Source organism: Carlito syrichta, unplaced genomic scaffold (assembly GCF_000164805.1).
Source record: "Carlito syrichta isolate Samal-C Ts95f unplaced genomic scaffold, Tarsius_syrichta-2.0.1 Scaffold315166, whole genome shotgun sequence".
Lineage (NCBI taxonomy): Eukaryota > Metazoa > Chordata > Mammalia > Primates > Tarsiidae > Carlito > Carlito syrichta.
In genome coordinates, this window is record NW_007259262.1 from 916,610 (window position 1) to 932,782 (window position 16,173).

A 16,173-nucleotide genomic window follows, 5' to 3' on the forward strand; every position below is an offset into this window, starting at 1 on the left:
AAAAAAAAAAAAAAAAAAAAAGAAAGAAAGAAAATAATAAAACCCTGGACCAGATGACTTTCCAGCTGAATTCTACAAACCATGCAAGGAGAGACAATACCAATTTTATCTAAAGTATTCTGGGCAATCAAAAAGATTGGGAATTCTGCCCAAATCATTTTATGAAGTTAACATCACTCTGATACCTACACCAGGTAAAGACCCAACAAAAAGAGAAGTACAGTTCAGTTTTCTTGATGAGCATATATACAAAAATTATCAAAAAAATTCTAGCTACATTTCTATATGAAAATTTAGAATGATATAATCCTGGCTTTCCAACCCCATAATTTATTAGACCTTTCCCTAGTATTTCTGTGGCCGCTTAAAAACATAGCATGATTCCAAGAGGGAAAAAAGAGCATAGCAAGAAAACATGCCCATTCGGGAAATAAGTGAGGTTGAAATACTGTTATTTCAGTCCCCCTTTTTATTGTAATATATAAGTAAATTTAAAAAATCAATTAAATGCTAAATATTATTAATGTAAATTCACATTAAAAGTATTAGAAAATACATTATTGAGTGTATTTCTAGTATTGCAATGAATTTATGACTATCTATATGAAGCACCCTTCCCTCAGTGCATGTGTGTGTGTGTGTGTGTGTGTGTGTGTGTGTGTGTGTGTCTGTGCATATGCACACTTGGGTGTGGGCATATGTATTTCAAATCAGAAACAAAATTTATTTCTTTAGAAATCTGTCAAATCTGTAATTTCTGATAATTACAACTACAATTTAGTAAGAGAAGCATGCCTACATCAAGTTTTTCTCAATTATTTTTAAAAAATCTTGTGTACTAACAAAGTATGGCTATTTTTTTCCAGAAAATTTAACTATGGCAATGTAAAGTTTAGCAATTAATTTTTGTTCCCATTTAATAAATGGTTTCTTCTGTGATAAAGTTCCGTAAAATGTTAGGAAATAAAGAATAAATAAAATACTATGCTATGAGAATAGGAGCAAGTATGCTGTGATGTTAATTTACTTTATTAAATAAAGTTTTGGCTTTATAATAATATAATATTATAATATTATAATAGGGGAAAATAAAAGTGACATGTTATAACATTAATTTCTTTCAAAATGTATTAGGAAACATTAATCATTTTGGAGTGGCTCTGAATATGTTATCACTAAAAGCATACAAATGAATCAATTGCCTCAACTTTGAAGTTTACCTTTATTTGCTTGAAGATTTAATGAATTAATTAATAGTTTTGAGCCAGGAAATTAAACAACTGGACATTTTTTGGCAGAGCCAAGTTTAAATCCAGATGGGAGTACTTTGAAGTAGTCTATACCTGGCACAAGGGAGAATTGTTTGTTTTGTTTTTGTTTGTTTGTTGTCTTAATAGAAAGAATCAAATTCCCTGTCAATTATAAGGTATAGTTTAATATGTTAATGAAGTAGGTGTATTTATATTCTCATTCACAGAGGAGAAAATAATACTAGAGGATTTCAAGAAACTTACCTAAGGTTACATATGCAAAGGATCTGTAGAAAGATTCACACTGGGCATATCAGGGTGTCTATCACACAATATCTGAAAGATTGTGTTCTTGCACTGCAAGAGCTGTACCAAGATGCTCTGAAACAACACTGAGCAAGGCTATAGTACAGAGAAGATTCTCTGCAAGAGTAGGAAGCAAACAGAGAGGTCTTGAAATGATATCTTCTATTATATATTATACAACTAATTCTATCTTGACTTATTTTCCTTCTCTAGTGTCCTGATCTCTCTGATAAAACAAGTATGAGTTCACCAGTTTCCTACATCTCCATCCCAGAGAAACTAAAAAAAAAAAAAAAAAGTAAAAGGAAAGATTTACCATGTTCATGGATTTGAAAAGCAATAATGTTAAGATGAGCATTCACTCCAAATTTTGATACTCTATGAACTTTTGTGAAAACTGATAAGCTGATTTTAATAAACTTTATTTGGAAATACAAACCTAAAATAAGCAGAACTTTTTTTTCAATTCAAAAGTTTTGCTTTTGAAAACAAAGTGTATGCCATTAAACAAGCTAATTTTAAAACATACTGTGTAGATATACTACTGGAAACATTGTGATATGGCATAAAAATATACATTAGATTATTTAATGTGACAGAATCAAGTATCCTCACTAATATCCACACTTATGTGGTCAATTGGGTTTCAAGAAAGTTGCCAAGACGATTCAGTAAATGAAGAAGGTCATCTATAATGAATAGTAATAGCATATCTAAGTACTCATATGGCAAAAAATAAACCACAACTTCTACTTTAAAAAGTTTCCATGTTAATTCAAATGTATTGTGAACCTAAATGTAAAATGCTAAAGCAATTAAGCAAGAAGAAACAGAAAAGAAGTCTTCACAAATTTGAGGGTAGGCAAATATTTATGAGACAAGACAGATAAATTAATAAATTGGGCTTCATTGAAGTTAAAAATCTCTGCTTTTCAAAATATTAAAAAGAAGCATTAAAAACATTTTAAAATTAAAGCCAAGATACAGACTGGTATAAAATATTCAAAACATATGGGATTTGTATCTGAAACATCTAAAACCTCTTACAGTCCAATGATAAGTAAAATCTAATAAAAAATTGACGAAAGACTTAAGTAACATTTCAAAATACAATGTATATCAATGACCAGTAAGTATATAAAAAGATGTTCCCCATCAATAGCCATCAGAGAGATACAAAGTGAAACCACCTGAGTTGCTACTACAAAGGTGGTAGAATAGCTAAAATTTGAATAGACTGATTAATTCCAACTGTTGCTGAGGATGTGGGAGACTGGCGCTCTGGTACATCATTGCTTCTGGGAATGTAAAATTTTCCACTAAGAAAAATCATTGAGTAGTTTCTTAAAAAGGTAGGCATGCACTTATATATGTTCTAGCAATCCCTCTTCTGGTTGTTAAAAGAATATTTAAAATGTATCAACAAAAGTTTACAAAGATATTCATAGCAGCATTGTTCATAATAGTCCCCAAATGAAAACAACCTAGGTGAGTAGATAAACAAACAATGGTATCATCTTCCAGGGAATAGTACTCAACAGTGAATAATGAATGAACGACTGCTACATGCAACACAGATGAACTATAAATATAGTATACTGAACAAAAAACTAGGAAGCTCTAGAAAAAGCAAAACTGATCTGTAATACAAATCTAATCAGTGGTTGACGGGTGGAGAGAGAAAGAGGATTATCTGCAAAGAGACAGGGGTTGGATTTTCTGAGTCAATGGAATGGTTTTATCTTGATGAAGTGTTAAATTTGTGGGATGTATGTTTTGGTCAAAGCTTATTGATCTCGATGCTTATTATATGTATATTTTGTTACATATAAATTATATTTAGTATAATTTGTCAGTGAAGCTGACAAATAATATACATGGATTTACTGTTTAAGAAGAGAAGGATTATTAAAACATTTTAGGAAAAATAAACTTGAAAACTATTTTTTCTGAATGATAATTACATCTCCTACTCTACCTTATTATTTTATTTTATGTGCCATTTAGAGTTCTTTCTGGGGAAGTAGAGACTAGTAGAGTTTCTCAACTTTGACATTATTGACATTTTGAAATGAATATTTGTTGTAGTACACTGTCTTGTGTACTACAGCAGGTGTCCCCAACCCCAGGTCACAGACTGGCACTGGCTCATGACCTGTTAGGAACCTGACTGCACAGTGGGGGATGAGCAGTAGGTCAGCGAGCTAAGTATTCTGTCAGGTCAGCGGGGTCATTAGATTCTTATTGGAGCACTAACCCTATTGTGAACTGTGCGTGACAGTGATCTGGGTTGCCTGCTCCTTATGAGAATCTAATGCCTGATGATTTTAGGTGGAGCTGAGGTAGTGATTAGCAGGGAAGTTTGACTGCACATCACCCTCCCACCACCACTCAAGCCCCCACACACCCCTCAACCGTGGAAAAATTGTCTTCCACAAAACCAGTCCCTGATGCAAAAACAATTGGGGACCGCTGCAATGTGGAACGTCTAACAGCATCTTGGACCCTACCTTGCTGGGATCAACCCCACCTCCAGTGGAGACATTCAAAAAGTGCTCCAGACATTGTTAAATGTTCTCAGCAAGAGAGGAAAAGGGAGCTGAAGGGGAAATCTCCAGCCTTGAGAGTTGAAAAGTTGAAACATCATGTCTGTGGCCAGACATAAGTAGATAAATTTGCAAACCTAAGTCTTACCAACTTTGTTTCCACTGCAGTTCACTTAACCACTCTAAGCTCTTATATTTATTCATATGTAGACTTTGAAAATAGATAAAGAACACCAAAACATTAACATTATGTTGGCTATCAAGTCAATTCTTAACACATACGATGTATTATTATTTCTGTTCAACTGTGCAAACAAGGATTCCAAATAAAATATTTACTAAAATAACATCTTGCTACGGCTATACTACTTTACAAAGTTTACTTTGACCCTTTGTGGATTATAATATATATTACATAAATTTTTATTATTGCAATTAAGATGTCAGCCTTTATTTATTTCCTATTAAAAATGTTAATCATAGAAGTACTAAATTATGATTAAGTAATTCATTCTAAGTGCCAAAGATTCTCTGCTTTGATCTGTTGCTGTATGTTTGCCATAAACAAGACATTTAACATTTGATCCTAAGTGCTTTCCATTGTGACAAGAGAAACTATATATTCTTTAAGGATTTCAACATGGAAAATATGAAGTCCTCTGAATGTCTTACACATCACTAATTTTAAAAAATATTTATGTTTAAATTATTTACAATCTCTGGAATTTTAAGAAAGAATTAACAACATATTCAAATAATTTAATATGGATATAGTCTCTAAGGAGAGAACAGAATGAGGCATAAATAATTCTAACACAGCTCTAAAAATAAGATGATCCTTCTTTTCTTGAGCAGAAATGTAGGCCTCATGTTGAGAGGGCATAATATATTTTACACCTCCAGATATCTTGAAAAAAAGACTTTATATTTTTTATTCATATTGACTTTTACTAGCTCTTATTCAATCTTTAGCCAAGTACTTTTAAAGTATAATATTTACCCATTTCCATATTTTAATGAGCATTCAACAAAACCACAGTTTCTGTTTTAAGAGGTTAGGTTAGTATATAGCTGAGGAGGATCAACTTACAATGAAAGACAAGATATAGACAAGTTACAATCTATGGATTTTGAGAGAGTGAAAAAGAGCTCTGAGCAATTGCAACTCTAGGAATTAAAGAAATGTGGCCATAGTTTACATTCCCACTAGCAGTGAAGAAGCGTTCCATCAGCCACAGAGAAGGACAGACATAGGGACTTTGCAGCAACTTGGATGAATTTAGAGTCGATCATACTCAGTGATCTATCACAGAAACAAAGAACAGAGTACCATATGTTTTCACCCATAAGCAGACCTTGAACAATTATTATAATACTATAAGAAAGGGATTGGCAAACTGGGAATCCCTAGCGGGAAACTGTCAGGGAAGAAGGGGTGGGATTGGCTGTTGAGGGAAACTGCTAGGGGAGGGAAGGGCATACCTCATCCAAAGGGTACCTGCATAATCAACATTTGTATACTTAACCCTGAATTGTACACCCCATCTTTATAATAAAAAAATAAACAAACAAATAAATAAATAGAAATGCGGCATGAGGCATATAGGAGGTCAAGACCCTAAAAAATGTAGGACTATGTCATGAAAGAGGAAACAAGGTAAGTGGTATAAGCAGGGCATATAGCAACAACAAAGTTATAATGTGTAGTTAAGCTTGGGGTCTTTGACACTAGTGAGATAACGACTTAAATTCCAGTCAGGTATTGTTGGGTAATGAGAGGTTACAGCAAGATTATAAATGCCCCTTAATGCAACATAGAAGAATTTTAGCTTTATATACAGTGAATAAGTATCAAGTAATTTTGAGAAAAATTATATATTGTACCACTGATATTATAGAAATATACATACACTGGCATGGAGTATAAGGAATTCCAATGGAGGGTGGAAAACAAAGTCAGAAAGAAATACTGTCACAGTCAACATTCGGTTTAACTATAAAAGACAGTATGACAGATTGAATTACTGCATCGGTCAATCTGTGATTACTATAAGAACTTCTTTAAAAAATAAATTCCTTAAATTCTTTTTATTTTTATTATTAGCATTGCTACAAATTTTTTTTTTTTTTTTTTTGAGTTTGGAGTCTCACTTTGTCGCCCAGACTGGAGTGCAGTGGCCACTCCCGGCCACCGCAGCCTCGACCTGCTGGGCTCTGGCGATCCTTCTGCCACAGCCTTCCGAGTCGCCGGAACTACAGGTGCGCACTACCATGCCGGCTAATTTTTTGATTTATTGTAGAGATGAGGTCTTGCCTGCCCAGGTGGGTCTCGAACCTGGGGCTCAGGCAATCCACTCACCTCAGCCTCCCAAAGGTGCGGGATTACAGGCTGAGCCACCGAGTCTGGCTAGCATTGGTACAAATTATTCCCATGTGTAAAATTGGTTTCTGGGTTACAAATGCAGTGAAAATAAAAGAACCTTACTTTCCTTTTTTTTTTTTTTTTTTTTTTTTTGAGTTGGAGTCTCACTCTATCGCCCAGGCTGGAGTGCAGCGGCCGCTCCCGGCCACCGCAGCCTCGACCTGCTGGGCTCCGGCGATCCTTCCGCCTCAGCCTTCCGAGTAGCCGGAATTACAGGCGTGCGCCACCACGCCCGGCTGATTTTTTGATTTATTGTAGAGATGAGGTCTCGCTGCCCAGGCGGGTCTCGAACCCGCGGGCTCAGACAATCCACTCACCTCAGCCTCCCAAAGGCGTGAGATTACAGGCTGAGCCACCGAGCCCGGCTTTTTTTTTTTTTTTTTAATCAAGGCACTCTTTTTTAAATTATAAAGATGTGGAGTACAATTCAGGGTTAGGTATACAAACGTTGATTATGCAGGTACCCTTGTTGATGAGGTGTGTCCTGGACTGGATGTCTTTCCAGCAGAATTCTACAAAACATACAAGGAAGAGCTGATACCAATCCTATTGAAAATATTCCAGGAAATTGGGAAAGATGGAATTCTCTCCAAATCATTTTATGAAGTTAGCATCACACTGATACCCAAACTGGGTAAAGATTCAACAAAAAGAGATAACTAAAGTCCAATATCCCTTATGAACATAAATGTAAAAATCCTTAACAAGATTCTAGCTAATTGAATCCAAAAAATACATCTCAAAAATCATCCACCATGACCAAGTAGGCTTTATCGCCAGGATGTAGGGTTGGTTCAACATTAACAAGACCATAAATGTAATTAAATACATCAACAGATGTAAAAACAAGAACCACATGATTATATCATCAGATGCAGAAAAAGTTTTTGATAAAATCCAGTATCTCTTCTTGATAAAAAAAAAACCCTCAAACACCTAGGTATAGAAGGAACATACCTCAAAATAGTAAGTGCCATCTATGATAAACCCACAGCTAACATACTGATAAATGGAAAGAAACTGGAAACATTTCCCCTAAAAACTGGAACAAGACAAGGCTGCCTACTCTCACCCCTCTTGTTCAACATTGTGTTGGCAGTCCTAGCTCGGGCAATTAGACTAGAGAAGGAATTCCGGGGCATCCAAATAGGAAAAGTAGAAGTCAAGTTATTCCTCTTTGCTGATGATATGATCCTATACCTTGAAAATCCAAGAGACTCTGTCAAAAACCTGCTTGTACTGATAAAGGACTTGGACAAGTCTCAGGATACAAAATAAATGTGGAAAAGAACCTTACTTTCTATAGATATAATAGATATACATACACATATTAAAAATATATATAAGGTTGGTCCCTTGTAATACAGATTTCCTCTGCTAGATGAGTGTTCTAGGAACCCATTGGCATCAGTGTACCAGCTAGTGTTGTGAGAGGCTGCATTCGACTTCAGTGATTTTTTCTGCAGATTTTTTCAATGCCTTTGTCCATTTCATAATGGGTGATTTACAGCACACCTGCCCACACCACATTGCGTGTTCAGCAGTTTTTGACCAAAAATGGCCTGACTCCCCATGCTTCACCCTTCCTATTCACCCAATCCAATCCCCGAGGGACTTTTGGTGTGTGTGTTTCCCAGGGTGAAAAAAGTCCTCAAAGGGAAACATTTTATCAATGTGAAAAAGGAGAAACAAAAAAACGCAAAAGCACTAAAAGGTAGCAAAACTGACATGTTCAAAAGCTGTTTAGAGCAGTGGAAAAAGCATCTCAATAGGTGTATTGCATTAAACAGTACTTTGAAGGTGACTGAGCAATTGCAACTCTAAACATGTAAGAATAAATACACAATTTTTCATAACTAAATTCTGGGTTTTTTTTGAGTTCCCCCTTGTATTCCAAAAGGTTATTTTCTTCTGAATCTTGAGAACATAATATCACAATATTTATAAAATATGAGGAAAATAGGTTCTTTTGTAATGTCTCTGATTATCTAATGCCAAGACTGCTCATGTGGAGAAAGTTTAGCTAAACATGAGGACCCTCCTAATACCAAGCACAGGTTATCTGAGAGTTCTGAACAAGTCTATTAGGGTGAAGAATAATAAAATGAAAAATACTGTATATTTTGGGTAATCTGAGGGTCAGTCTCATCACCATCATGCCCTTTTCCTGAGCAGAGTTTTGTTCCTTCTTGCATCAGGTACCACTGTACTCAGCTGAAGAATATGGGAAGATACATTCCTACTTTTTCATAAATCTGTGAACATTATAAACTTGTAAATGAAAAAAACATTGTCACAATGATTTTAGTTTTCTAGATAATTACTTATTTTCATACAAACTTTGAATAACATTGTTAAAGTACTAGGAAATATGTTGGAGGTGAAATCAGAAAATGTTTTTCATAAAAGTTCTATGATGATATGTTTATTTGAAGCACTCTGAACAAGGAGATGAACTTCACTTCATAATAAAAAAACAAAACCAGCTAAGGTACAGAGGGAAGAAACAAAACCTGTCCTTGCCCTTAATAAAGTGTACACAGAGACCAAACAAGTCTAAGCAAAACAAAACAAAAACAAATAAAGCCAGAAAAGAACAATGACAAAAGTTGGAACTTACCCATATTTTGCAAAATTCGCCCAGCGTTTCATTATGGATCTACTCAAAATTTCCTCAGCTTTTGTGTAATTAACTCTTCTTTCCAGAGGCAAACCAAAGATAAATTCTATTTCGTAGCCATGCATCACTCCCATCCATTCTGGCCAAGGAAGTCTGGAGGATCGGTGTTCAAAATAGTAGAAAAAGACACTATTTCCCCATTCTGAGAACTTTTTGGCAAACTCCAGGGCAGGGCATATAAAATTGTAATCCCCCACAACATCATCCAAGGCCTCACGGTAGCTTTCAGGTCTCTGATCATCTATCCAGTCTGTGTAATGAAAAAGAATTGATTCCTTCCCAAATTCGCTCACTCCTGGAAAAAATATTTTTAAACCTTCTCGAAATTCATTTCTAGTTATGATACTGTTGTTATCTTTGCTGAACCCAGGAGCACCATATACTAAAAAAGCTGCCCCTTCATCTTTGTTAACACCCACCAAGATCTGGGTTTTTTTGAATTGTCCTAGCTGGAGCAGTATGTTCGGCATGTCAGTGAGAAAATCGCCATCTACGACTGGACCAAAATTGACAGACAAGAGAGTACCATAAGGGACAACTAACACTTCATTCAGAAGAATTTCTTGGGGATCTTTATTTCGAAGGCATTTGATTAACTCAGTCTCATTCTCTCTAGAGCAACCAATAAATGCAGCTAAGGTCATCGTTCTGTTCCTAGCTTCATCAAGAGATGTCACTGCCCAAGGTGCATTAGAAGATCCACTCTGCAGAATGGCTCTAGTGAATGATGGCTGGCTTCGAGGAGAAAGCAAATGAAAGCTAACTGAAGCTGCTCCAGCACTTTCTCCAAAGAGAGTGACACTTTTAGGATTTCCACCAAAGGCTGCTATATTTTTTTGGACCCACTGAAGTGCCAACTGTTGATCAAATAAACCCATGTTCCCTGGTGCTTCGGGATTTCCTGGTAGAGCTAAGAATCCTAGGGCACCAACTCTATAGTTCATTGAAACTACAATAACTCTTTCAACCCGAGCCAGAAACTTGCCATCGTAGACATGTAAAGATGATGTTCCAGTTTGAAAACCACCACCATAAATCCATACCATCACGGTGGCATTTTTTGGTTTAGGAGCTGGAAGCCACACATTTAGGTATAAACAGTTTTCACTGAGCTCAGTGTTTGGATTCCACATCTCTGACCCATGGAAGCCTGGGAAATTTTGATCTATGTTCTGATAGCAAGAATTTGGGTATTTTGTGGCATTCCAAATATCAGACCACTTGGTCAGGGGCTGTGGCTTTTTAAATCGAAGTCGACCAAGAGGGGGTTGTGCGTAGGGAATTCCAAGGAAGGCTGTTACAGTGCCACCAAGAACCGGCAAACTCATGCCTCTGACCTTTCCATTCTTGGTTGTAATTATGATGTCATCTTCCATGTGTGACTTTCCAATAAGCATGCAGAGCCAAAGAAACCACAAGAGAAATCTGATGCATTGGACCGTGACCTTGCTATGCATATTGATTTCTGAAAAAGAGATAAGTGGGAAGTTTTATCAGCCTCATGTATATAGTGTCATACTTTATAGAAGTCAATTAACTAAAATATATCCCAGTCCTAGGACATTCATGTTTTGGATCAGCCTCATTTACCAATGCTCACAGTACAGCTAGTGACCTACAAGTGGTTTTGATCTCAATAAATATCTGAATAAATTGTCCGTAGTGTAAAGCATTTTGTTTAGCATTTGTTTTGCAATTTGTAGTTAATATTAATCCTAAAAATTATGAATACAAATAAACTTTCTACCACTATAAAGGCCCATATAGAAAAAAAAAAAATAGTTGGAAATATTTCAGTTTTCAATTTAGAAAAGAAATAAGTAGAATGGATTGTAGAAAATATTTCACTTTGAGGATATTTATTATGAAATCACTGTAAGAGCTAGTATTTTAAAGAGAAAATTTGTCCTAGTCATGCATAATACTAATTCTGACTATATATACAGCTCCACTAAAAGAAAGAGGAAGTGGTAGTCTACTTATATCAGATAGAATTTATACATTGGTTACAGCAGAAAATACACCCCTGTGTTGTCTCTGAACTATCATGGCTGGCTGCCTCTTGACAAAACTGAGAAATAGTTTAAGAACTTTTAAGCATCTATAGATGACCATCATTATTCTTTTCTTTTCCATTGTTCCAGTGGTCCCTTTTACTGAGTGAAAACCATTCTCTAAACAACCCTAGTGTATAGTCTCAAAAGAGAATTTACATAAGTTATTCATAGAATGTTAAATAACAAAAAATAGTAATTACTACTTATGCTGCAAATTTTGAAAACTAAAAAGCATGCTACCAATAGAAAGACCTTTAAAAAAATAAAAAAGCAAAGGCTAGGAATGTATATCAGGCAATTTTCTAAAATTTAGTAATCAAGAGAGTCATCTCTACCCACATTACGATATCAATGGCAAGAACCAATTGCTGGTGTTATAATGTGTGAGAGATGATAGAAGCTTAAATACAATTTTGCCATCAGAGATTATTCGACACACACCTGTTGCCACAGTTAATTGATTAAACTATAAGCAACTAGTGAAGTTACCTACGTTAGCATAGACAGAGCTACTCATATTTTGTATTTTGATAGTGGACAAAATGACTGCATCATAGGATAAAAAATGGAAATTACTGGGAATGGGGGAAGCAAAACTAATCTGTAACCTACAAAATCATAAGTAATTGACATTTATTAAATAATATTTATTTGATGGCATAAAAAGATCATTTGGAGAGATTCAAGTTCCATAAAAAATTCTTGAGTTTCTTTTAAATGTTAACACAGATTATGAAACACCATGTGACAAAGAACAAAAAAGTGTAATGCAAATATTATTAAAAAGAACTAACATCTTTATATAACATCAGGAAACTCAATTAGAGTAGTTAATTATAAATACTGATTCTCATCCATATAATAATAACAAAGGTACATGGATACACAGTCTTTCTTGTATTATTTTTTCTGGTGCTGTAACTGTAAATCTAACTTACACAAACAAGAAACTAATCCTATGGGCATCATACATTTTATATTAGGTTTTTTGTTTGTTTAATTGAGATTGCCACAGAAGGCTGAGAATAAGAGAGCATTCTGTTAACTATGTCCCAGATCTAGAATATTCACATTTTAAATCAGCCTCATTCACCAATGCTCCTAGGAAGCCTAGTGACCAAGTAGCTTTTGATTCCAATAAATATTGTAATAAATTAATCCATGGTGTAAAGCATTTTGTTCAGGGCTTGATACTTAATGAACATATCTATATCTGTGTCTATACCTAATTTTATCACTATGCATATGTGATGCACATATATTTTTACATAAAATGCTTGCCATAATAATAAAATTATCTTAAAATCAAGTCACAAGACTATTTTATGTTCTCTGTTGTATGTGTACTAAGAGCAATAAAATATAATATTGGTGTGTATAATATTGTAGTAGTGTTTCTATACTTATGATATGTTTCTATACTTATGATATAAGCATTATTATAACCATAATCAATATAATTTGTTATGTAGTCATGTACTGCTTAACAATGGGAATATGTTCTAAAAAATGCATAGTTAGATGATTTCATTAGGTGCACACACCACAGAGTTTACTTATGCAAATCTAGATGGTGAAGGCTACTTACTACACACCACACCTAGGCTCTGTGGTCTAGCCCCTTGCTCTTGGGCTACAAATCTGTACCACATGTAACTGTACTGAATACCATTGGCAATGTAACACAAATGTAAGTATTATGTATCTAAACATAGAAAGGTACCATAAAAATGCACGGTACCTTTTTTTTTTAAGCAGAATTTATTTATTTATTTATTTACTTATTTAATTTTTTTTTTTTTTTTGAGTTGGAGTCTCACTCAGTCGCCCAGACTGGAGTGCAGTGGCTGCTCCTGGCCACCGCAGCCTCGACCTGCTGGGCTCCGGCGATCCTTCCGCCTCAGCCTTCCGAGTAGCTGGAATTACAGGCATGCGCTACCACGCCCGGCTGATTTTTTGATTTATTGTAGAGATGAGGTCTCGCTGCCCAGGCGGGTCACGAACCCGCGGGCTCAGGCAATCCACTCACCTCAGCCTCCCAAAGGCGCGGGATTACAGACTGAGCCACAGAGCCCGGCTAGCAGAATTTATTGAGAGGACAGAAAAGCTCCCACAGTGGGAAGGGACCCAAAGGGGTGCTCAAAAATGCATGTAATTTTATAGAACTGCCATCTTTGACTGAAATGACATTATGTAGTGTATGACTATATTATAAATGATAATGTGTAATTAATTAATAAATAAAATATAACAACCATTTACAAGTTCCTCTAACCTGACACTTACTAATGAAATTTTATATTTCTGACAGAATAGAAGTTTTAAAGGCATTGCTACAACAGTAATTAAGGTTTTTTTCCCTGATAATTACTATACTTAAGCCTTCTTTTCTTAAATAAATAAAAATGAACATTTGGAGAAGAACCAAGTGCTTATATATATATATATATATGGAAACCAAAAAATCCAGAATTATCTTTTTTTTTTTTTTTTGAGTTGGAGTCTCACTCTCTTGCCCAGACTGGAGTGCAGTGGCCGCTCCCGGTCACCTCAGCCTCGACCTGCTGGGCTCTGGCGATCCTTCCACCTCAGCCTTCCAAGTAGCCGGAATTACAAGCATGTGCTACCATGCCTGGCTGATTTTTTGATTTACTGTAGAGATGAGGTCTCGCTGCCCAGGCGGGTCTCGAACCCACGGGCTCAGGCAATCCACTCACCTCAGCCTCCCAAAGGCGCGAGATTACAGGCTGAGCCACTGAGCCCGGCTCAGAATTATCTTTTGAGAGGGTAGACCCCTTTTAGTACAGGCTTTCTGCACTAAGTAAGTGTTCTAGCAGCCCAACGGCATCAGTGTACCAGTCAACGTTGTTGGGAAAGGATGAGTTCAGCTTCAGAGAAGTTTTTTTGGAGACTCTTTAAATACATTTGCCCATTTCGTGAAGAGTCATTTAAGAAGGCAACTGTCCACACAGAGTGTTCAGCAGTTTTTGACCAAAAATGGCATGACCTCTGTGTCCCACCCTCCCTGTTTACCTGATTTTGCCCTGTGATACTATTTTTTGGTTTCCCTAGATGAAAAAAGGCCTCAAAGGGAAATGTTTTGCTGCTGTGGAGGAGGTGAAACAAAAAATGGCAGAAGCACTAAAAGAAATTAAAATGGACGAATTCAAAAACTGTTTTGAGCAGTGAAAAAAAACAGCTTAGAGAATACTTTAAAGGTGACTGAAGTTTAAACATGTAAGAAAAATTCTCAAAAATGATATTTGCTCTTTTTATTTGAAAGTTATATTTTTAAAAGCTTAAAGTTTTTCACGAATTGATGTCCTGGAGCATTTAATAAACTTGGAATGCTATAGTACTCATTATCTTTCAAGTTTTCCCTCCCACGGTGATCATTCATTTCCTTTACAATTCCAAACAAAAACTCCTGCCTTTCTTTCAAATATCAAAACACTGTCTTAAAAAGTTCCTTGACCTAAATTCAAATACATAGTTGTACTTGGTTTGAAAATTTGTCCCATTCTTTATAATAATCATATTATGCATTCTCATAGTCTATATTATTAATATTAGTATTAAATATGAATATCAAAATGAAGACAAAATATGAAATTAGTATTAAAATTCCCCAGCCAATTTTAAGAAGAAACATGCAATATTATACTATAAGATATGGGTGTGATTAAATAATTTACATATTTTATATGAAAAGTTATTTATTTGCTGTTTGTAATAGTTAAATACCAACAAAATTGTCAAAATAATGGACTAGCCAGGAATTTCTTTGTTAAGCAAATATTCATAATAGTTTTTCCTGTTTTAAAAAAAGTTATGATAAAATGTTTATTTCTATTTGAAAATAAAACCCATATAAATGGTGGAGAAAGAATCATCCAGATAATATTAATATGATCTAGAACAAAAGCTACTAAATGCATTTGGTCAAATAAAAGCAACTAAGTTTTTATACCAGTTCTGAAAAGCTTGTTTTGCCACAGGCTAAAGGAAGTGGAGAATTGAGGAAGTCTGTTTATAGACTAAACCACTGTCTTTCAAAGATCCTTCAGAAACTCATTAGGCGCTATGAGGATGTGCATAGAAGGAGACACTGCATTAGCTATGTGAAGCTTAAGAGCTGTGTCTATCCTCAGTCAGGAAGAACATCCACAAACTTTTCACTATGTGAATGATTTGAACATTTAATTATTAAGTGAGATTTTTTTGGTCTTCTTTAAGAGTTTCATTTGCTCTTCGGTTGATATCTATTTAATTACAATTCTATAACATCTGGGACAGTCTAATTTTGGTAAGAATGAGCAGATTTAGTAGGAAACCATCAAAATGAAGACAATGTATAACTTGAGTATGTATTGTTAATGGTTACCAGGAAATGATTAAAGCAGAAACTAAATTAATAGATAAGATGGAGCTTGTTAAGATAGTATTAGCTTATATTTTATAAAAATGAAACACAGAGTAGGTCCCAAACTTATTTTAATAATTAATGTAGCATGACATTTCAAACAAACAACAATAACAAAAACCCAGAGGAAAAAAGCGGAATTCTGGAAATCCAATACCAAATTTTATTTGACATCTAAAAGGCCATGTTATTTTATATCCAGGGGGAATTCTAAAGATTTTCATTTAACTTGTAAAGTCAAACTAGAAACTCATGCTTATCCTTAGACAAAGTGACAACTTATATAAGTAAACTGTGTTGTATTTAGCATAACTTTGAGGTAGTTTATATTAAGGAAGGCATACAAGGACTAGTGATATTTACTGCTAATTGAATTTATTATCATGAAATATATTTATAAAAATGTAGAAGTCAGCCGGGCTCGGTGGCTCAGCCTGTAATCCCGCGCCTTTGGGAGGCTGAGGTGAGTGGATTGTCTGAGCCTGCTGG

At 35.1% G+C, this 16,173-nt stretch overlaps 1 protein-coding gene across 2 annotated transcripts in view; it reads right to left on the reverse strand.

The window, feature by feature from the left end:
- Nucleotides 1-16,173, reverse strand: part of BCHE (butyrylcholinesterase) — a 74,397-nt gene that overhangs the window by 56,661 nt on the left and 1,563 nt on the right. The window contains exons 2-3 of one of the 2 annotated variants that reach the window (XM_021706123.1): nt 9,145-10,669; nt 5,129-5,187 (exon numbers count right to left, since the gene is read on the reverse strand). In XM_021706123.1, the coding sequence (XP_021561798.1) occupies nt 5,184-5,187; nt 9,145-10,669 (1,529 nt within the window). In that variant the 3' untranslated portion in view covers nt 5,129-5,183. Of the gene's footprint in view, nt 1-5,128; nt 5,188-9,144; nt 10,670-16,173 lie in introns of those variants that run through there. The other variant, XM_008072421.1, reaches the window with a different exon arrangement.